The 23,011-nt window shown below is 35.5% G+C and overlaps 1 protein-coding gene across 1 annotated transcript in view; it reads left to right on the forward strand.

The window, feature by feature from the left end:
• The first annotated feature begins 390 nt into the window (after nucleotides 1-390).
• Nucleotides 391-23,011, forward strand: part of LOC101535759 (cadherin-10) — a 65,926-nt gene continuing 43,305 nt past the window's right edge. Inside the window, exon 1 of the mRNA XM_058680054.1 lies at nucleotides 391-621. Coding sequence (XP_058536037.1) covers nucleotides 391-621 — 231 coding nt within the window. The remainder of the gene's footprint in view (nucleotides 622-23,011) is intronic.

Raw genomic sequence — 23,011 nt, forward strand, 5'->3', positions numbered from 1 at the left:
TGTTACAAGGAACTATAAGACCCGAATGGCAAAAAAAGGGATAATGTTGTGCCTTATAGATTATCCTAAAAATATCTACAGTTCTGCTATCTTATGTTGTTGACATCTCAGTGGTAAAGTCGTGTTTCTACAAGATCATTATATTATGAAAGGGGAAAAAACAAATATTTTGTTTGCTAATACTAGTAAATCACTTTCCACTTAAAGTAGTAAACAGCATTCACAATATCACCGACTGAATTCTTTTTATTTGTTTGTTTGAAGCTTTTGGAAGCATGAAAAAAATCATCAATGAAATGTTGGAAACCAGTTGAAACAAAGTGAAATTCAATCCAGTAAGTTAGAAGTGCTTTTTCTTCATCCACTTTGGGATTTGTCAAGAAGTGAACTATGACAATATATCAATTTTTGCTACTGTTTCTACTGTGGGAATGCCTGCCACATTTATGTTCTCCAGAGATAACATTCAGAAGGACTCCTGTGCCACAGCGAAGAGTTTTAGATGCACGTGTATCAAGGAGTGATGGCAAAATCCTGCACCGTCAAAAACGTGGTTGGATGTGGAATCAGTTTTTCTTACTGGAGGAATATACAGGATCCGATTATCAATATGTAGGCAAGGTAAGTATCATTGAAATGGCAAATATATGCAAAGGAACTTTGAAGTTCATCGTCATCATGATCTTAGGTCTATTTTTGAAATCTCTGAAAGACATTATTTATGAAACACAAATTTCATTTGGATAAAGTGAGGGATGAGAATAAATTTAAGAATTCACTATTTAGAATTAGTTCTGTCAACAAATCATGAGATAAAGAGGTGACAAACGTTGTAATTTCAGAATTTATAATTTAAAGTGGTAGAACATTGTCAATATTGTTATAACTATAATATTTGAATTATATATACTCATATTGTTGCTGTTTTGAAATGCATACACACATTGCTACTGGCTTTAGCATAGAAAAAAAAGAATTATTTAAACAGTTAATCTTGGGTGTGGGCATGTGGTACAACATTCTACACCACCAGCTCAGCACACCCACATCCACAATGGGAGTGCTGGTTCCAGTCCTGGCTACTCTGTTTCTGATCCAGATCCCGAATAATGTGCCTGGAAAGTTGGCGATCATGTGCAATCGATGAAGTTCCGGTCTGCTACATAACAGAATCAGATGGCATTTCTGGCTTCTGACTGGTTGCTTTGCCCAGACCCCACCCCATGGTCATTTGAGAAGGGAACCAATAAAGGGGAGATTTCTCAGATTCTGCCTTTCTAATCACAAATAAACCTTAACAACCAATCTTCCCCAGTCAGAATGAGAAATCAGCTGTGGTTATGCAACAAGGTGGAGGAATCCACCATGGTGGGAGGGTTTGGGGAGGGGTGGGGAGAACCCAAGTATCCATGTAACTGTGTCACATAATACAATGTAATTACTGAAGTTAAATAATAAATAATTAAAAAAAAATATGACCTTAGGACAAAAAGTACAATTTGTTTATAATTAAAATTATTCCAAATATTTTTGTGATTTTCTTAAGACACATGAGTAAATTTATAAACGAAAAGCAAGTAAGACTAACTGGTAAAAACCAGATGACAGAAGTTGAGCTTTCATTGCGCTACATTATAGCTAAAATGTTTATTCAATAAAAAAAGTTTAGAAATATTTCATTTTCATTTATTTTAAAATCTTTGGTGTCTAGTCCTTTTCTGATTATTTTGGTCTTTTTAAAAAGAGAAAACCTGACAACTTGAAAAAAGTGTCATTAAAAGAAAAGCCAACAAAGCAGTCTTTTCACAGAAAACACAAAGCAATAGACCAAGCACAGGTGTCACTAACAGAACTTTGAACACAGGGAGTCAGCAGATCGTGTTGGTTAGCGGAACCAGTTACATAAGACTGTGATGGAAATCAGGGCCACAGAAGCTATAAACAATGTCCTTTCTTCCTATGCTTTGTGTGCATCTATTTTCTTTCAGTTAGTCCTCAATGAGAATTCAGTAAGTGTAGGTAAATTGAGCTGGAGCATTTGCCCTGGACACTGTCGACCTTTGTTGTCCATCACCAGAGGATTTGGGAAATGGTAACAACAGGTGCTGGCAGGATGTGTTGGTAGAGGGAGGGGCTAACGACCCTGGGTCATTAAGCTAATCATGGCACTGACTTTTAAAAAATGTCTTCTCTACAGAAATTTGAGAAGTTAATTGAAACACAAATATATAGAAATTTCCTACCTAATAGGCCCCCAATTTTTCCACCTTCCAAGGAAAAGGTTTCCAGAGTTGAACTTGAAGAAATGTGCTTGTGAACTGTTGCATTCATATTACAACTTTTTATAAACATTTACAATTTTTCACAGTTTAATATTGAGACATGTTGCAGTTATAAACTTTAGTTTCGGGTTGGTTTAACATCTTCTTATACGTAATTTCCAAGCATGTGTAATTTCTGTTGTCTTGTTCAGCTTCCCTGAGTAGATCATTTCAAATTTCTTGTGTTATGTGTTATGTGTTTTCAGGGCTAAAATAAATAATGGCATTAAAGAGTACACACTTGAATCTACATTTGCTATGCAGGGATGTTCTTGGTTTTATATAGTAATTAGTCTCAAGTGGTACAAATCATGCCAAAATAGATTTTATTCAGAAACTGAGAAAATCCCCAAACAGCAGAAAAAAAATAATAATGTAAATGGCAGCAACAAATCTAATTCTGAGTCACTATAGTAAAAACAGTTCACTGTAGGAAGTAAAATATTACACATGAATATTTAATAGGTTAACTAACTACAACTTCTTGAAATAATAAAAGCATAAGGCATTCAAAGAAGTGGTAGGAGATAGGTCTCTAGGCCATTTTAAACTAATAGTATCTCATTGATATTCTTCCCTAAATGCTGAATACATTTGGTATATTAAATGTTAAATAAATTTCCATGATTATTGTTAAGTTCTCAATTGCTTAACATTCTTAAAAAAACAACGTGTACTCAATTATTCCTTAAATTCATATCATTTTTCCCTAATATGTTTGTAGTGGGCTAGAACAACAGTGATGGCTTTCCACTTTAGCAGAATCAGAATTTTGTTGGTATTCATAGTTCGAACTACTAAAATTACTTGAAATTCTCTTCTCATCAGGGAGTCACGTTATTCCTTACAGTTCACCCTAGTTTCATTTATTGAAAATGCACAACACAAGATAACCTTCATCTTCCATCTTGAGCATTCAATGGAAAGACCCTTCCTGCCTCAAAATGGATTATTTAGTCAGTTTAGAGGGAGCATTCAGTCCAGAAAGGGTACTTGTGTTGGCATAAGGATTCTATAGTCACTCAACTTTTAAATATTTCAGTTCTCAGTCTCTGACTCTGAACTGTAGATCTTTAATACTGTTTTTTTTAATATCCCCAGAATGAAAATGGTGATCTCAAAATATCCTAGATCAATATTTGCACCTGCAGTTACTTTTGCCACCCAGACAACATTTGCGTTTGGTTTTCATAACTTGGGTGTTTATGGGGCAGTTGTTATTGAGGTCTAATGTGTGCTTACAAGCAATGTTGTTAAAAATCCTACAATAATTGGGCACACTGTGGCTACAATGCCAGTATCCTCTATGGGAAGTGAATTGCTCAGTCTCAGCCATTGCAGCCATCTGGGGAGGGAACGTTGATAGAAGAGTCTCATTCTCTCTCTCCTTCTATGTAACTTCAAGTTTCAAATAAATACATCATTATCATTATAATTATTATTATTATTATTATTATTATTATTGTATGATACTGTTGCATAGGCTCTGGGATTTCTCTTACTCCTTACCCGAATCTCCCCCACCCCGGTTTGGATTCCGCCTATACTGTTACAGTAGTATAGTTCTTCACAAGAAAGAACTATACTATCATTCTGCTCTTTAATAAATAAATCTTTTAAGCTTTTTGCAATTCCTAAAATTTGTATATAATAAATGCATATATTAACATATATATCATATCATGTATAATGTATAATATATGGAAATATATAAGAATACCATGTAATGCTTAAGTTGTCAATATATATATATATATTGATGAGACTGAGAAGTTCTCTTCTAAACCTTCATAATTTGCCAGATTTTTGCCCTTTCATAAGCAGCTTCATGGACTATTGCCTCTAAGCCTGCTCTCAATTCTGATCATAATCCTTACTTTCAAGGTTTCCAGTAGTATTTGCTTTCTTCATTTTGTCCTCCTGTTGATGTCCTCTGTTAAATTATTCAGTTCTCCTTCTCAATACTCCTCTGGCATTAAACATATGGTGGTGAAATTACTATTTCTTTACTTGCAAATCCTCTCGCTTTAACAGAGGGAGAAGAAAATAAAAGTAACAGGAAGTTATGGGATTTTTTTTTTTTTTTTTTAGCTCAGGTACAGCCACTGTTTCCTTGTTTGAATTCTGAACTATCAAAACCTCTTGAGCAGGATCCTCAGAGCATGCTCCTCAGCAGGGACCCTGTGACGGTGTTGGGTGTCTGTCCTCCATCCCAGGGTATGGAGGCGGTTGGGAAACTGGGTGTGGCTTCTGCCTTTATCTCCCCCCTCTACCCCCAGATACAGGAAGAAAAGCAGAGAATGTGGAAATAATGGTCTCACTCACCTTCCTGTAACCCTTGACCCTTTGCACCCTAATCAACTATGCAAAAATCATCAAAAATGAAAATAATCATATTTTAAAACAGAGTGCCTCTAAATTTATGGAATATGTGAAACAATGATTCAAAGAATTGCCATATACTTCCATCCATATATCCCTACCAAAAAAAAAAAAAAAACTCTTGTCACAATTAATGAAGTACCTGACTTTGTTCTTGTTATATAACATTATTTCTGAAGTTTCTTAAGGCTGTCTTTAAACATAACAAAATGAATCAACCTTCAATCCTAGTGTCTTGTGTGCTTTTGCTCATAAAGATCACATTTTTCAGAATCATTTGCATATTTACTGAGCTGCTGTTTTTCTTTCACTAAATCAATCTGAGCGAGATTACCTTTTGTCATTTGGACTAAACTTGAAGATCCAGAAACACGACAATGATATAATGTGCTTGTATTATTGTCTCCAATTTGTTCATATTTTGTTTGAGATATTTGTCTTTATAAAAAAATCACTCATTTCCATACAAGATGTCACCCTCTGAAATTCATTTTTCTTTATTTCTACAGGATTGAATAACAAGCTTATAGTAATCATACAAAATAGGATATTATTACCACATTTTCTTATTAAGGTTTGACAGAATTTGCTACAGATCTAATGATATCACAGCTTTATTGTAGAAAATTTACACTGTTGTTTCATCTCCCTTGATGGTTAGGGAGAAATGTAAGTTGTGTTTGCTTCGTGTCTTAATTTTAGTAAACTGATTTTTTGACATTTATTAAATATTAGCTGAATCGAATAAAGCAATAGTGCTGAGGAAACAGTGTGACAATTTAGATGCAGTTTTGCCCTTCAAAAATTGTATTTTGGCAAGAGCTCAATTTCAAGGACCTATGAATAAAGTCAAATGACCATTCTGCCCACATTTAGACAACAATTCGTGAGAAATTTAAATTTCAGATAGGAAGCGGCAGACATTTTAAAGGAACAGTTAGCTGTATTATCTCCAATCAGCCTGAATGACTGAGAAGTTTACCAGAAAAACATTCGTAAATATGATTAATTTCACTTTTATACAGTCTATGGAGATTCTTGTGCAATGAATGTTCTTGTGTGACAAATGTTAATTTCTGATTTCTTTTTGTATCATCTGCTTTTAATTCCTAATCTCTCTTTCATCTACATACCAACTTTTGAACTAACTGAAGTTTTTTTTTTTTTTAAAGCTTTATTAAATTGTGAGAGAGAGAAAGAGAGGGAGAGAGAGAGAAGGGGCTAAGAGAGAGAGAGAGAGAGAGAGAGAGAGACTTTCTACCTACTAATTTACTCACCAAACGGCTGCCACAGTCAGTCTTGGGACAGGCTGAAGCTTGAAGCCTGGGATTCCATCCAGGTTTCTCTCATTGGTGAAAGGAACCCAAGTCCTAAGGCCTTCTTCCTTGCACTGCCTGCAGCAGAGAGCTCAACTGGAAAAGGAATGGCCAGAAGTTAAACTGTGCTCTGAGATGACACAGCTTAACCACTCTATCATAAGTCTAAAGTATTCTGGTCAGACATTCATGCTTAGTGCATAGCAATGTGCCTCACTTGGTTTTCAGTACTGTTCCAAAAACTGTCTTTTATTCCTACACATTGGCTTTAACTATTTCGTTAACTCAGTGCAGGAATTGATACATTTTGATAGCGTGCTAACTTGGAAAGACAACATTTTAGTCCACTATCAAATGATGATATTTTACTTGAATATAATTTTGTTGGTAAATAACAATATGTTTATGGGCTGCACTGTGACATTTTAACATATATATAGAATAATCAAAGGACAATCTACCTTTGTGTCCCCTTCTTCCCCCACCCTGCCAAGTTGCTACAATACTGTGTGCATACTAAGGGTTTTGAAAAACGTAGCTGTTTTTATCTGAAAAGTGGAGTCACAGACAGAAGGAGCCATAGAGAGATATTCCATTTGTGGCTTCAGTCGTCAAATGGCTGCAGTGCCCAACCTGAGGTGATCTGAAGGCAAGGGATGGGAGTTTTTTCCTCAAGTCCCACGTTGGTGCAGGGGTCCTATGACTTGACCCACGTTCTGCTGCATTCCCAGTCCGTCAGCAGGGAGCTGGGTTGGAAGCTGAGCAGCCAGGGCAAAACCTGACCTATATATAATGCTGATGATGCAAGTGGAAATTAGCCTGCTGAGACACCTGTCAGTCACAAATCGAGAATTTCTTAGAAATCCAAAATGTAAGAATCTCTGACATTTGTATTTCTTTGTATGACTGTTTAACATTATATTTTCAAGTTCCTTCAATTTTGCTGAAAATGACAGATTTTTTGTTTATTTTGTTTTGTTTTTTAGTAGTTGATTACTATTCCATTGTGTATATATAGCAGTTCCTCTATCAGTTCATTTGAGCCAATAATACATATAATTTTTAAAATATTTATTGAATTATTTGAAAGGCAGAGTGGCAAGTAGATAGAGGGGAAGAGAAAGTTAGATACATCCACAGGAGAGGCAGAGAAAGAGAGCTCTTTATCTTCACCTGCTGGTTTACTCCTCAAATCCCCACCACTGCTACTGGGCCAGGCCAAAGGCAGGAAGCTGAAATTCCATCTAGGTCTCCCAAATCAGTTGCCTCCCGGGTATGGATGGCAGGAGCTAGAATTTAGAGTGGAGCCAGGACAAGACTCCTTGCACTCTGTGAATATCAGATGTTGACTCTAACAAGTTTTTCATTGCTTTTGCCATCTTTTTCCATTTCTTGAATATTGATTTTTGAAAGTATGGATTTCTTAACCAAACTAAGTTTACACAAACTTGACTCCATCCTTCTGTAAATATGATTTAGAATCCTGTCTTGGTTTCCAAATATGTATTACCTATCTATATTGTAGGTATTGTAAATATATACAAAATTCTGCTAATACCTACTGGCAGTAATTCAGTATTAATTATTCAGGATTTTATATGAAAACTGATGTCATGTTTGTGGTAGGGTTGTTAAGTGGGGTATGGGGAGGTATTTACACCACAGAAATGGGCAATAACTACAAATCATGCCTTCAGTAAGCTGTTAAAATTTGGCAGCATCATGACATTCATTTCACAGAACTATTGCTAGACTCAAAAATAATCATTAGTGGGCTATATTAAATATCTTTTCTGGCATAATATAAAATGTTCAGGACACGCCCTCCTTTTCTTGCCTTTCTATACTTATCTCATCTGAAACAGTTATTAATTTGAAAGCAAAGAAAAAGGGAAAGACAGGGAGAGAAATCGATCTTCCATCTACTGTCTCCCTCCACAAATGGCTACAAGCTGGGAGTGTGGAACTCTATTGGGCCTTCCATATGGGTGACAGGGACCCAAGTACCTGAACCGTCTCCACTGTTCTGCTATTGCTACTAGCATGGAACAGGGTCAGAAGGGAAGCATGTGAGATTCAAACCAGTGTCTATTCGGATCACTGCTATTGCACACAGCAGGTTAACATGCCATGCCCGTTGCTGGCCACTACGGTTCATTCTAATCTAAAATGCATTACTTTTGAATTGTTTCATGGTTCTTATGCTGACACTGACTCAAAACTGAAAATAATGCTTTCCTGCCTTCCGGCTGAATTTATTTTCTTGTCACATAACTGCTTAATTATTCCTTCCTGTGAGGTGTTTTCTCACTGCTGACCCATGTGGCTTTTATCATTAATCAATTTCTTTTTAGTTTAGTTGAAACTATTCCTATTTTCTTAATCCTATTTTTTTAAATGTTTTCCAATATCTTAAAAAAAATCGTTCCTTTATGTTCCTCAGGGCTCATCCTAAGCACACAATCAGAACGTACTGAGCCCATTTCAATTATTAATGTATTTATTCCAAATACATTCCACTGACTACCCCAATGTTGACTGTGATGATTCCATAATAGAAGAGGACTACTTCTCCTTCCAGCTCTTAATATAGATCTTTACTGATACAGAGCTCCATTTTAAGACACATGCTCCTTCTCCGTGAAGAATGAGTAAAGCTATACCATTCTTCTTTTGTATTCAGATCAAGATTTTAAAACAGGCCTTAGGGAACAAGTCCTTATTAAAATAGGTAATAATTCCACCAGGTTTGAAAGCCAGAGGCTATGGTTCACCCTGAACATGACAGTTAGCCTAGCCCAGTCATAAATGCCTTCAGAAGAAATAAAAAGAATAATTACATATGATTCACAGAAAGTGATTGCTTCTGAGGAGTAAGATTTAGATGGTGCCAAAGCACATTCTATGGGAAATGTGAAGCTGGAAACAATGATAAGCAGACATTTTGTATAGATTCTATAGAGACAATTTTGGATCTAGAGATCTGAGTACATAGAATTGCAAAGATCATTTTTATTTTCCCAATACAAATGATTTACTGTGGACAGATAAAAGGATAATAATGTATGTTTCGTGTTACTCAGAAGCAACTTTCCGAATCTGTAATAAGGGAGAGGTCTTGCTGGAAACATCTGTGGGAGGGAGATTTATGCCCCGGGGCAGGACAGAGCGCTGCAGGGCGAAGCTGCAGCCTGGACAGGCTCAGCCCCTGAGTCAGGTCGCCACACCTTAAACAGCCTGTCAGATTCACCCTCCACCAACCGCAAATGGCCGCGTCCCTACTTCTATCAGACCCTGCATGGGAGTCACCCCCGCCATGGTGACCTGGACGAGGTGGCCCTGCACGTTGAAGTGGTCCTTGCCTGAACAGGACTGCTTCTGAAGACGAAGAGATCCAAGGCAGGACTGAGGTTGGTGACTGCACAAACCACAGCCGGCTGTGTTTGCCTGAGTGTTTTCAGCAAAAGCCAAGCCGAGTGCAAAACAGTATCAGTTGTGAAAGTCCAGCAAAAGCATCCAAAATCAATCATCCCTAGGAGAATAATAAAATTGGCACAACAGGAAATTAGAACGATTTCAAACCAAAATAACTCTCGCAGAAGGCACACGCTTGCTCACAGAATAATGCGCATAAACAGCAATGAGTCCTCTCACTGAAGAATCTATGTTTCAAAAAAAATGTAAATATGTGGAATAAGTAGGGGAAGTCTCTTAAATTTAGTGAAAATTTGGCAGAAAATTGCACAGTGGTTCTAAATAACAAAATTCTGCACCCATATTTTAGGAATGTCAGTAAAGGCTCTGAGGTAGGCCTACATTTTTGACCAAAAAAAAAAAAAAAAAATCAAACTATGGCATGGAATCTTTATTTTTAATTTTAAAGGCATTTAATTAAACATTAAATTCTCAAGGTCACAACAAATGAATGATAATTAGCACAATGCAGTTCTCATGTTAATGTGATCATAACCCAAAAAGCGATTCAATGTAGTTTCCAAATACACTTCTTCTATACACATGTACGTATAGCTTTAGTTTCAGAACTGTGTAAAAGGAAGTCCACACTGAATTAATTTGAATTTTCAGGATAACAAAATTCCTAGTTTTTTAATTAGTTATTTTCACAAATTATTCATAAAATAATGTCATTTTAAGTGTACAATTAACTAATATTATTTTGATAGCATTATACAAACATCATCATTATCTATTTCAGCATATTTTCATCATCTGTGCCCTTTAAACAATATTTCTATCTAACTCTCTTCAAAGATCCTCATGGTTATTATGTTATTCTCTGTGACCTAGTGTGGGTGTCTTGGACAAGTGAAGTTGTGTAGTATTATCAATTTCTGTGTTATTTCTTTCATTTAGAATATCATCTAGGTTTTAATGTTGAGGCATGTCTTCTGAAACCCCTTGTAAGGCTAATGAATATTTTGTTGTGTACATAGAAAACCCATTTTGCTTCTCTAGTCTATCAGCTAGTGTTGCGGTACCCCAATCCGTCGACTCTTGTGAATACTGTGTTTCTAACTGGGGCAGATAACAAATAAGCTGCTCAAACATGTACTCAAATCCTTGCACTCATTTTTCTTGTATGTATTTCCAGAAATAGAATTGTTGGATCACACTGTAATTCTATATTTAATGTTTGATAAGTTATGATAGTGGAATTTCCATTGGTTAAACCATTCTACCTTCCCAGAACCAATGTTTAAAAATTCCACATTCTCCTCATCTTCTTCAACCCTCGTTTTATTTTTCCTCCTTTGCTCATAATAACCTTCCTACTGGGTATAAGCAATACCTCGTTTTAATTTGATCAGATCTTCTAGTGTCTAGAGATGTTGAGTGTATTTTTGTGGTTTTTTGCCATTTGCATGTCTTTGAGAAATATCTGTTCAGATCATTGGCTCATTTTTTATTTTAACTTTAATCATTTAATGCTGAATTTTATTTCAAGCGAGCTAAAGTTATGCTCCCTATGCTCATTTTTTAATGGAAGTAATATATTCTATGTATTAACTTCTTCCCTCTTGTTTCTATTGCATGTTTTTATTAATTTGATTACAACCTTACTTTAAGGCTTACTTTAAGTTGTTTATAATAAAAACTAAGAATGTAAAAACAAACATAGCTAAGGCAAGTAATGTTAATGATATTTTTCTGTAGAGTAGATCATGAGACATCTCTCTCATTTATTGATCTGAAAGGCAGAATTAGAGACACACAGAGAGAGAACAGATGAGAGAGAGAGATCTTCTGCCAGCTAGTTCACTCCCCCAATGGCTGCAGTGGCTGGGGCTGGTCCATGCCCATGCCAAGAGTAAGAAACTCCATCCTGATCTCCCACATGAGTCTCAGCAAACCAGTAGTTGGGACATAAGTTGCTTTCCCAGGTGCGGAGTCTCCCGCACAGATTCCTCTAGTACCCCATTGCTGGAGGGGTGAGCCTGCAGCCTGCCACCCAGCCTCCCGGCGCGGGAGAGACAAACAGATGGACAGGAGTTCTGTCCAGCAGTTCCAATTTCTTTGGGAGTACAGATTCTAATATAGGGTAACAGATAGCCTCAGGCCAGGAATTTTAGGAATTCCAGGAGGGGAGAAACTAGTAGCCAATTGTCATCCTCACAACTGTGGAAGGCACCTCCCGTAGGTCAGGGGCAGGCAAGCGAAATGGCCCTGGCCAGTCTTGCTTTGAAAGAAGGTTGACCCCTGCCCTGGTTCACGTCCAGGGCTCTGTCCTTGGCCGCCAAATGCTCACCACGTATAACCCCAGTGACCTTGACTGTTAGTTGCCATCTTGTTGACATAGTAACCCCTTTGCCCCTGAGCCCCACACCCAGGTGACGTAGTATGAGCTGGGTCAGAAGAGAACAAACAAAATATTTAAAGTTTGGCAAAGAAGACAGTTTATCAGTCGATCAAACTATAACCTGTAAAGAAACAGTTAAAGCTGTGTGTTTGTTGGCAAGCAGTAAAAAGACAGGGACATCTCTTAGATTAGCCTGCCAAATTGCCTAATCTAAACCATGCAGGAACCACACACCCTAGACTGGGGCAGATACACAACACAACTCTTGTGCAGTTGCTGGACTTTTCTAGATCTTCAAGTTAAGAGAGTTTGGGTCTCCTTGTTACTGTCAAATGCTGAATGCAAAATAAATCTTACATTTTCATTTTCAACACACTCTAGATCTGTATTTGAAATATACTTTCAAAACAGTGTTTTCCCCCCCTTTTTTAGTTAACATACCTATTGTTTTAGGCATAGATCTCGAAGTGCTGAGAGGGAACTTTCTTGTCCAGTTTGATTCTAGGCAGTCATCATTTCATCTTTCCATATTGTAACGTATTGCTCACTGCAATGATATGTACAGAAGAAATAGAAAATTAGGCTGTTGGTTTAATACAAAACAGAAATATGAAGGGAGGGTGAGCAGTCATAGATTTTACTTCCTATGGGTCTTTACATGAGATATGTTAAGCTTCATATTCTGCTACTGATAATAAATATCGTTGTGAGCACATCATTGAATTCCTTTGGTTTTAATTTGGCTAAAAGTAAAAAATCTGCTAGTGGGGTGAGGTGAAATTTTACTCATAATTAATAGCATGTAGTTCCATATCACATTGCTGATAAAATAAAAGCAAAAGATGGAAAAATGCACTCATGATTACAGAAAAAAAAGAGGTAATAACTCTTGGCTTACTCAAACTTTCTACAGAAAAGCTCTAAAGACAAGTATGTTCAACTAATGACAGAAGATTTACATTCAATATGGTCAGGTAAAAATCATGTGTAGCTTCGAAGCATATTTTTTAACTTACATGAATGGTGTTTTGCCACTTTTTCTGGTTTCATTGCTCTTATTCTACTCATTATTTTTCATTAACACAAAAAATATTTTAAGGAGTTATAATTTATCAATATATTGTTACATGTTTACTATTGCACGGTCTAGCATAACATACATCTTCCAAATTAAAAAATGAAATAATAAGCCAACAGATTCTGATTCAGTTTGACTAGAGTAAATAGTAGAAAACTTTTTTTCCTTTGTTTTATCCTTTACCTCTTGTTTTTGCTTTAACCTGTGGGCATGGTCCACAAAGCCAATAAGAACATGGGACTGATCCTCTCTGGGGTTTTGAATTCCTGTGTTCATGGTGTTATTCTGGTCGTTGTCCCATGACTCCTAATGCAATTGTGGTATTTTGCTCATAGTTAGGATTTCAGATTGTCTGGGGAATTAATGGATCCATTAGTTGTTGCTGAGATTAGCTTCCATTTACCTTTTAAGACACTTTGTAGCTTCTGTTCTAATACACCAATAACTTTATTCTTGAAAAGCAGGCACATCATTTCATTTCCATCTACTTGTGAGAGAGAGGATGACTTCAATTGGGAGAAGCATTGTGGAATTTGTACACGAAGGATAAAAGAGTGGAAGAATTCAATAGGTTCACTAATGATGGCTCGTTTGAAGCTAATCACCAAGCAAATTACCCTTACATTAAGTGCAGAGTAAATTAAGTGTAACACTTCTAGAAATGCGGATAAGTAATGTCTTTTGTTTCCTCTCATCGAAGTTGTCCTCATAATTGCCTCATAGAATTATTTGAACATTACATTTCTGATTATGAAAAAAATTAAAATTGATATCAAATGCATGTTTCTGAAATGACTAAAATAGAGCATAGAATTTTTAAAATCCTGCAGACATTACTGCTTTTAAACTCTGTAATATTCTTTTCTATTTTTAATATATACTGGCATAATATTAGTATTGTTTCCAAAGGTGAAATATAATGTAAAATGTAAAATGTAAGTGTGAAATGATTAAAAATAATACTAGTTATCACTTCTTAAAGACAATACCCTAACGACGCTACTAACACTTTACATATCATACTTTTCTTTTTCAATTTTTGATTTATTTTCCTTTCCTTGAGGGGTGGTTAGACATAGACAGATAGCACCTATGGGTTGCTCCATTCCCTTAACGCTGCTAGAGCAAGGCCAGTTCTGAAACCAGGAGTAAGGGATACAAGCCAGGACTGCCACACAGGGAGTGATCCAAATGCCTGTTGGGCCCACATCACTGTCTCCAAGGGTGCACATTGGCAGGAGCGTGGAACCTAGACGAAAGCCTAGATTCAAACCCAGGAAGTCACATCTGGGATGCGGTCATGCCAAGGGACATTTTAACCCTAGGATTAAATGTGAGTCCTTGTTCCATTGTCTTACCACATTGGCTGGGGTCATTCCCACTTCAGTGAAGACATTGCTATTTTGCTAGTAAATTACAAAGTTAAGATTCAGATCTAATACCATATAACCAAGAAGATGGATTGCTTTACGGTTTCCATTTGGGAAACATACATAAAATATTAGAGTAATTACATTTTTTCTATTATGTTTTCTGTAGACATGATTCTCATTGACTGCACAAATCTATTAGCAGTAAATCATCAGATTGAAATTGCTTTTTTCTAAAAATACACAACCAATTACATTGAAAAGAATCCTAAAGCTTCAACTTCAGCAGGGATAAATAGCCAAGATTTCTTGAAAGCATGACCTAATCTCTCAGTGCCTCAATTTTCACATTCTTAAGTGAAATAACAGGATCTAGTCTTGCAAGTTGTAATTTTAGAAATCAAAATTAGATGGTAAATGTGCAAACTCTTTAAAAAAAATCTACCAAGACTTTCTCAAATGCCCAATATCACTAAAACTTCAGGCACACAACAATGGAATAGCACAATAGCTTCTACTAAAAAGCATATTTAATTCAATGCCATTTTAATTGTAGAGATGGCAAGAGGAATTTGAAGGAAATAGAAATGGAAGTGGCAGCAGAAACTATTAATTGCATGTTGGCAGTGTGCTGTGTTGGTCGATGGGCCTCTTTCCCGGTATATTTCCTGCTGGCTTGTTTAATATGCTGGAAACACGAAAGCCAAAGGAAATGTGAGAATATTGAAGCATACACACACACACACACACACACACACACACACACACACACACCTAGAAAAAGTTTCAAATGAAACAATTCCTTTGTAGCATACGTTTAATTCAATCAGAAAAGGTAAAGTCCTTGGCTTGATGAAATGAGATCATAAATTACTAAACAAAACACCATTTAAAATGTTAAAGGAAAAGCACAAATCATCAGATGTTCACAAATTTGAAAATAAAATAATGAAAGCTGGTATTCATTTAAGAGCAGTGATATAAAAGCAAACATTTAAAAGTCACACTTTAAAATATAACATGTAGGACCATACGGTTAAGTTGTTTTCTGGGCAATGGCAATAAAGCAACTGAAATATGGCTTATAAAATAAGAAACTTCATGAATTTTGGCATTTTAAGCATTTAAGCTATTTTACATGAAGTGATTCATATCGCGTTTTCGACAGTAATTTTAAAGTAGATAGCAATATTTTCTACTTAAGAATTGAGACTTTGGTTTCAAAATACCTATTTTCACCCAGTTTGTTTTCCAAACTCATCAATTACAATTGTCTCCTGTTCCATTCTCATGCAAAACTACATCTGTTTTTGGTAATATTTTAAGCACAACTTCACTGTTTTGTAAAGAATTGTTTCTTCTTTATTTTTTTTTTTTCTGTTGGGTTTTTCTTTATCTTGTGCATGCTATGTTTTCAGTGGCACAAAATACTCTGAGTTTGTTTTCAATAAAAATATGTTTCAGTGTACACAAATTTCGCGTCAGTTAATTAAATAGTGGATGTTCTGAAGGAATGTTGTTGCCTACCACTTCACCCCCTTACTTCTCAAAGAATGAGGTATATATATTAAAGGAATCATTTCAGGAAAACTTGGAAGGTACAATTACTTCAGATATATATTTCTGTTATGATATTTTAATATGTATATATATAAAGAACTTTAAATTTAAAAGGTTTCACTAAGTTTGAAATAGTTTTAATCAAGTGCTGGTACATGTCAAAAACTTTTTGAGAAATTCTAGAAATCAAGTGCATATGTACTAATTATTGGAGTATTATCAGAGTATTACAAAAATAAATTATTCTCAATTACTTTTTTCTGTAGTAGAATGGTCAGCATAAAAAATAAATGGACTTATTTTTAATGAAGCATATTAAATACTTTATTAAATTATATTAATAGTTTTATTCATTACTTATAATTTTCTAATCATTAAATTTTAAAAAAAATCACCCAGGTATTTGCCATTTAATCATTAGTTCAATCAAAATTTTTGTTTAATAATTGTTAGTAGAAACACTTTTAATGTATTTTTCACTAATTGTTGAGCTATAGCTATCTCTTTGATTTTAATTAAATCTTACAAACAAGACCTGGTCCCATAAAACATTTAAGAGATTTTAAATATTCTTAACATTTGAATATTTTATCACAAAACAAACTTAACACACTTTAACAGCTTTGTTTGATTTAATAATGTAAATCAGTCTGTAATTATTATTAGACAAATTTGAGACTAGGTTCACTTCAACTCAGTAGAATTGCATGATTCTTTTTTAGAAGGTATCTATTTTAACATGATTATCTCCTTTCTACTGAAAGCAAAAATAAAGTGACCACTTAGGTATAAATTAGAAGCCCAAGAAGCAAGCTGGTGATCACATCAGATTAATCAAAAGCACAAAGAATTTTTTCAAGATTAGAAGTGGATAGGACTGCTGCCAGCAATATCCAGTGTCAGAAGACGGAAGAACTGATAAGAGCAGTGTAGAAGAAAGTTGATGAGCAAGGGACATCTTCTTAATTACAACTCATTTTATTTACTTCATTCTCAACAATCAACTTCTTCTACCTCCCCAGCTTCTAAATGTTTTAATCAAGGCACATCTTCCAATAAGATCTCTTTCTAGAAGAAACAACAGCTCCTGAGTTGAAGATGATTGCTAGTGTCCACACTGATATTTGTGCTGAAAAGTGGGGATGGGAATATATCTTCATATCTTCCCATTTACATAGTTTATCTTGAACTCCGCTAATCACTTCTCTCATTTCTTCCCTTCTGGTATCAATAGGTAATTCATCTAAGTTAATACACGTTCTAGATGAGTACAAATATTAAATAATTTGCCCGACAGTTTTATTTGAGCATAAAACATAAAATCCTTCCCTAATCATTCCCAACAAAAATGCACTTCCATTCCAGGGGAATTCATTTAATGCTAGACATTATTCTGGGAGTTTTCTGAGCTTCACGTATCTTGGTTGTCATGCAACAGTGATACAGGCCCATAACGTGCTCCATGGATGAGTGAGACTTCACCCTCTCCATGGGCCACAGTAGGACAAGAAAAATGCATTAAAGGTGAACCTTGCAAAATTTACTCATTCTAAATGCATTTGATCCCAACATTTAGTTAGTCACCAAACCTGTGGAGCGTGTGACAAACCCACTGCAAAGCCACTACCCTGCTGCTGCCTACAGAAGGCTAGGTGCTTAGACAGTGTGAAGTTTTTCTCTTCATATGTTGGTCAGACTTGTAAAGAAACAGAAAAGTCGCAGAAGCCTATAATCGCTCCAGAGGATCAACAAATGAACCATAATATAATAAAAATGCTTCAGAGTCATTAATTATCTTTTTTAAAAAGTAGGGAACAGGTGAGACTATAAAAAATCATTAAACTGAAGAAATAGCAAATACCAAAGAAAATTTTAATATGAGAGGGTCTGGATAAAACAGCTGTAAACTGAGATATTTCTATGGGGAAACAGAGAGAAGAGTGGAGAATAATGGTCAAAAAATGAGAAGAAAATAAAATATTAATGAGTGTAATATCTTTTTTCTGAAGATAATAATTTTAGACTGAAGGACTGGAAATATTACCATGTAAAATGAAGGAAATTAATTTCTAGTATTGTTATCATGAGATTTTACAACTGCAAAGCTCAGACCTGCACTCTTAAACATTCTCAAAATGATCTTTGGTTTTCAACTTCATTATATGAAAATCAGATAACGACTTTTCAGCAGAAACATCAGGTTTTAGAAGGAAACAGTTCAATTTCTAAGATTTCGGAAAAATAGTATTTGCCACATGAAGTTTTATATCTGGTTAAATTATTCATGAAGTCATTGGAGGAAGGTCATCAGGAAAAATAACAGAATAAACACACAAACAGGGAGACAGAAACAATTTGAAAGGCTTAGAATACACACACAAGAACTATGATTTTATTATTTGTCCTGATTCCTGTGATACAGGATGTTGAAAAGAGGTTAACTGGATGCTTCAAGCTTAGAGTTTCACGTGTGTTGCTGTGAGTTAAAATGTGAAATAGCTCCTGAGGCTGGTTGGATTTCTCTCTCTCCTCTCCTCACTCTTTCTTTCTGTCATTCATGCTGTTGCTCTAACTTTCACTCTGTCTTCCTAGGGTCCCCTTGCTTTTCCATGTGTTGTTTGTGTGGCTTAGTAGGTGTTCCCCTGGCATTGTTGGCATTAGAAGCCATGCACTACTTTTGTAGTGATCTGGTTTAGCACTTAATGAGCACCACGACACAGGGCAGGGCTTCTTTGCTTTTTAAATTCAGTGTTGGAATGATGAAGCTGCAAGAAATTCGAGAGTAAAAGAAATGGTCTCTACCCCTTGGTTAGGATTTGAAGAGAGAAGCATTAAATTCTTTTTCTTTGACTGGCAATTGATGAGGTATTGAAAAAGGATTTTAAAAAGAGATTTTTGTTTTGTAGCTACCAAGGAAAACAAAGCTCTATCTCAAAAGACATAAAAAAATCCATATATAAGAAAATATCAATAATAAAAATCTCAATGAAGAGGGTGGAGAGTAAGATTCAAAATATCCTAACATTAACAAGAAGACAAATGTGCATGACAGGAATATAAGTACAATGAGGTTAAGGGAAAGACATGAGGAATAATATGTTAAGAATGAAATAAAACCTTAGTTATAGGCAACTGCCTCAGTTGCATTGTATCTAGACAAGTGTTACACTGCCAGAAGAAAAGGCACCAATGGCTCACAGACATTATGAGCCTGGTTAATGTCAAATTTGTGTTAACCATAACTGTATGCCAGCATAGTTGATTATTATTATTTTTTAAGTGGCCAATCATGTTACAGAACTCACAGGTAAATTATGGGGCTAAGACCAGGTAGTTTAGAAGTGGGAAAACAGAGGACATTTCTGGGTCAAACCAATGTACCTGCCTTTGGAAAGATTTTCTCAGCCTTGGAGCAGCAAACCCAAAAGCATTTCAGAACTATCAAAACATTCAAAGAGTATCTTTAAGACAGTCTTCTCTACATTGAAGTTTCTTAGATGACATCAAAAGAATATTCCCCATCCCCGGATACTGATGCAGTTTGACACCTGGTAATAGTTCCCTCTCCCTCCTTGCCAGCCCCTTTCCCAGGCTGCTTCCAGGTGGATACAGGAAAAAGGGGAAGAAAAGGAAATTTGGGAGCATTTGACCCATCCACCTTCCCACATGCCTTAGCCCTCTCCATCTTAATTAGTGGTCCTCATGACCATTCATTCAAGATAGTGAAATAAAAAAGTAGAAACATTACATTAATAAAACATTGCTAAATGTTTCAGTACGGAATTACCTAAGATTGAAAATTGAATGGGCCTACGGGGGCATCATGTAGATTTTTGGTTTTTTAGAGAGATCTTTACCCAACATGCCACAGCTCCAGCCCCAACATCATGAAGTTTTGATAGAAATATCAATGTACCCCAAAGCAGCACTATACATTTTCAAGAATTTGGACAAAATATTCTATAAGCTTTCCAAAAGAAGTAAATCCCTGATTTTTTATTTAAGGAAAGCAGATCAACATGACTACATATTTCTTAACAAGGGGAAGACACTAAGGAAATGATGCATTCAGTAGTCTCAAGAAAAATAAAGTCTAGCCTTGACTATTTTTACTCAATGATAGAATACATGTGACATCCAGTATTTTCATGTCACATCAAAATCAAAGAATAAACAACAAAAAAGAGGAAAAAAATAGATATTGGAAAGGCCAAGGATGCTATTGAGAAAATATCCCAGGGTGACAGATGTATAAAAAGTTCTGACAGTTATATACAAAGTTTGACTTTTGCACTATACTTTTTGTAATGTGTCAGAAGGCTCTGAGATTTGTCTTTGGAAAGATGAAATCCATTTACCCTCTGAAGCTGAAGAAGAAATGTAGTCCATTTACTGAAGAATTTATGACTGGATCACTAAATGAAAAACAACCCAAGAAACAAGAGATGTGAGGAAATTAAAAAGTAATATTTATTGAGAAATAAAATTAGTCATTGTGGTGGTTGAAGAACAGAAACAAAAATCAGCTCTTAAAGCAAGTGTCAGCCTTAATAATATGAACAAAATTATATTGATATTAATACATGGGAAAAGATGCACTTGTCAAATAGCAACAAAAAGGTAATAATAATGTGATAATATGCAAAATAATTACTGAAGATATAGGGAAATATGATATTAAAAACAGAAAAAAAGTTATAAAATTCTCTACAGTGATGACGAAGTCTTATGAGACATATACAGGGAATATTCTTTAAGTATTAGAAGGATTAGCAATCACGTTTACTAAAAAGGACCACAACCAATGAAAAGAGTACATTAAGAATATCTCACAGTAACACAGATTCTGGAAACCTATTAGAAAAATAGAATGTCAATGTCAGAGGTTGAAATGGAAGAAGTGAAATAAAGTACTAAAGCAAAAAGGTAACAGTATATTGAAGGGCACTGAAATGGTCTGAGAAGTGGACATATTCACGGGATTGATGATATAATGAAACTAAATTTCACCCAGTTATATCTGAAAATTTTTTGTTTGGTTTAGAATTCAGACGAGTGAATCTGTGCCCAGGAGAGCAAGTCCACGTAAGAGGTCGATCCTGGCTCCTCCCTGCTTCATTGCTTCCTTCTTTTCTTTTTAAAAGATTTATCCATTTTTACTGGAGAGACAGACAGGACAGAGAGAGAGAAAACGACCTTCCCTGACCACAACCCGAGCCCACACAAACCCAGGAGCCAGGAATTCCCTCCTGGTCCCACATGCAGGTTCAGGGTACCAGGCATCTTTGGGCTGTCCTCTACTCCTTTTCCAGACCATAAACAGGAAGCTGGAATGGAAGTGGAACAGCCAGGACATGAACCTGGCCATCATGCAGGTGGGATCTTGGCCCATGCAAGGCAAAGACTTTAGCCGCTAGGCTACAGGGCCGGCCCCTGATGTTTCCTTTCTTAGCATGTCTCTTTCACATGTACCGTGTTGCTTCTTCCACGTGACTGTTTGCCATGGTATGATGCATCCAGAAGTCTAAGGTCCTCATTACAGAATGAACAGATGGCACTGTATCTTGGAGTTTTGGCTTCCAAAACCTGGCATTAAATAAAACTCTTTTTGTTGTAAAATTCCTAGTCTGGGCTATTTTTATTGTGACACAAAACAGACTTAGACAGCCAGTATATGATTGTTAGTCATTGAAAAGATGATGGGAAGGCATGAGATGAAGAAGAAAGGCATTTGACTTGTAAAATAAGTCACTCCAAAAGGACACATTTCATGTTTTCCCTGATTTGTGGTTATTAATACACAAATTGAAAAAAATGTAAAGTGTGTGAATAAAATTAACATTTTAAGATTTGATGGTTGCCTATACTCCTGAGGAACTGTCTTGATTATTTGTTTTAATTTGTTTGCTTATCACTCCTTGAATTCTTTGTGTAACAGGAGGCGAGGCTGTGATTACAGAGTAAATTGAATGTATTTCATTGCACAAATTAAAAGTAAAACAGGAGGACGTATGGGAGTGAGGGAGAATTCGATGCCCATATAACTATATATATGGTACAGTAATATTTCAACGTCTTCAGTAAACATCGATAAAACTATTAGGGGACTGTCTGAAACTGTGAAATAGGTATGATTATGTATAAATAATGTACTTTTATTTCACTTAAATACATTTGTAAAATCATGAAAACAATATACAAAATCATATAAATGAAAGCCTCAAAGGAATTATGTCATTAAGTTTTTGAGTTGAAATGACCAAAGACTGGAGGAAACAAATAGATTTCTAAGCATGATATAAACATAAGAAAAACTTTATACAAAATACATAAAATTTTTCCTTTATATAAAATTTTTATATAAATTTTAAAAATTAAGGAAGGTGAAACGCAAGGATTATGTCATTATAAATGATGTAAATTAGGCTAGCGTGTTTGAAATGCAATGAGGAGCCTTCAGTGAATTTTGTGTGCAAGTAGGACTATGTATCAATTTGCATTTTAAAATGATTGTTTTGGCTAGAGACTGATCCCAGCACAGAAATAGAAGCAGAGAGAATGATGGCAGCGTAGGTGGCAGCTTATGCTGGCTTGTGTTTTAATGGTAAAAGTGAGGACTATGATAAGAGATTAGAGGTAAACGTTGAAATCATAGAAGATTTGCCTACCGAATAAATGGGAAGAGTAGGGGAAGGATTCAATAACCTTTGGTTCATTAGCTTGAACAAATGACTTGATACCATGTGGTTTTCTAAAGGGAGAGGGAAGGCATGGTGTTTGGTAAAGGAATTGATATATTCTGTTTAAGAGAATTGTTGCTACTCAGTTGTTAAAACATGAAATACAAAAGGAAAAGATGCACACTGCTCTCATGATGGTACTTTATAAATATACATAAATATTCATAAGTTACAAATAAAACTTAAGCTGGATCTTGGGTACCATATTAGATACCGAAAAAGAAACTGTAATTCTATGTTTCGATACAAACATTGAAATTTAGAGTTTTAAGTGTTTACTTATTGATTTCTATGGTTTTTAATGTGCTGTATATCTAAAGATATTCCTCTTATTGTTTTTGATATTTGGTAATGATTCACATTTACCATATTGTGTTCTCTTTAATTTCATTTTCCTCTGCCTGGAAACTTACGTTTAGCATTGCT

The sequence above is a fragment of the Ochotona princeps genome, chromosome 23 (genome assembly GCF_030435755.1).
Source record: "Ochotona princeps isolate mOchPri1 chromosome 23, mOchPri1.hap1, whole genome shotgun sequence".
Classification (NCBI taxonomy): domain Eukaryota; kingdom Metazoa; phylum Chordata; class Mammalia; order Lagomorpha; family Ochotonidae; genus Ochotona; species Ochotona princeps.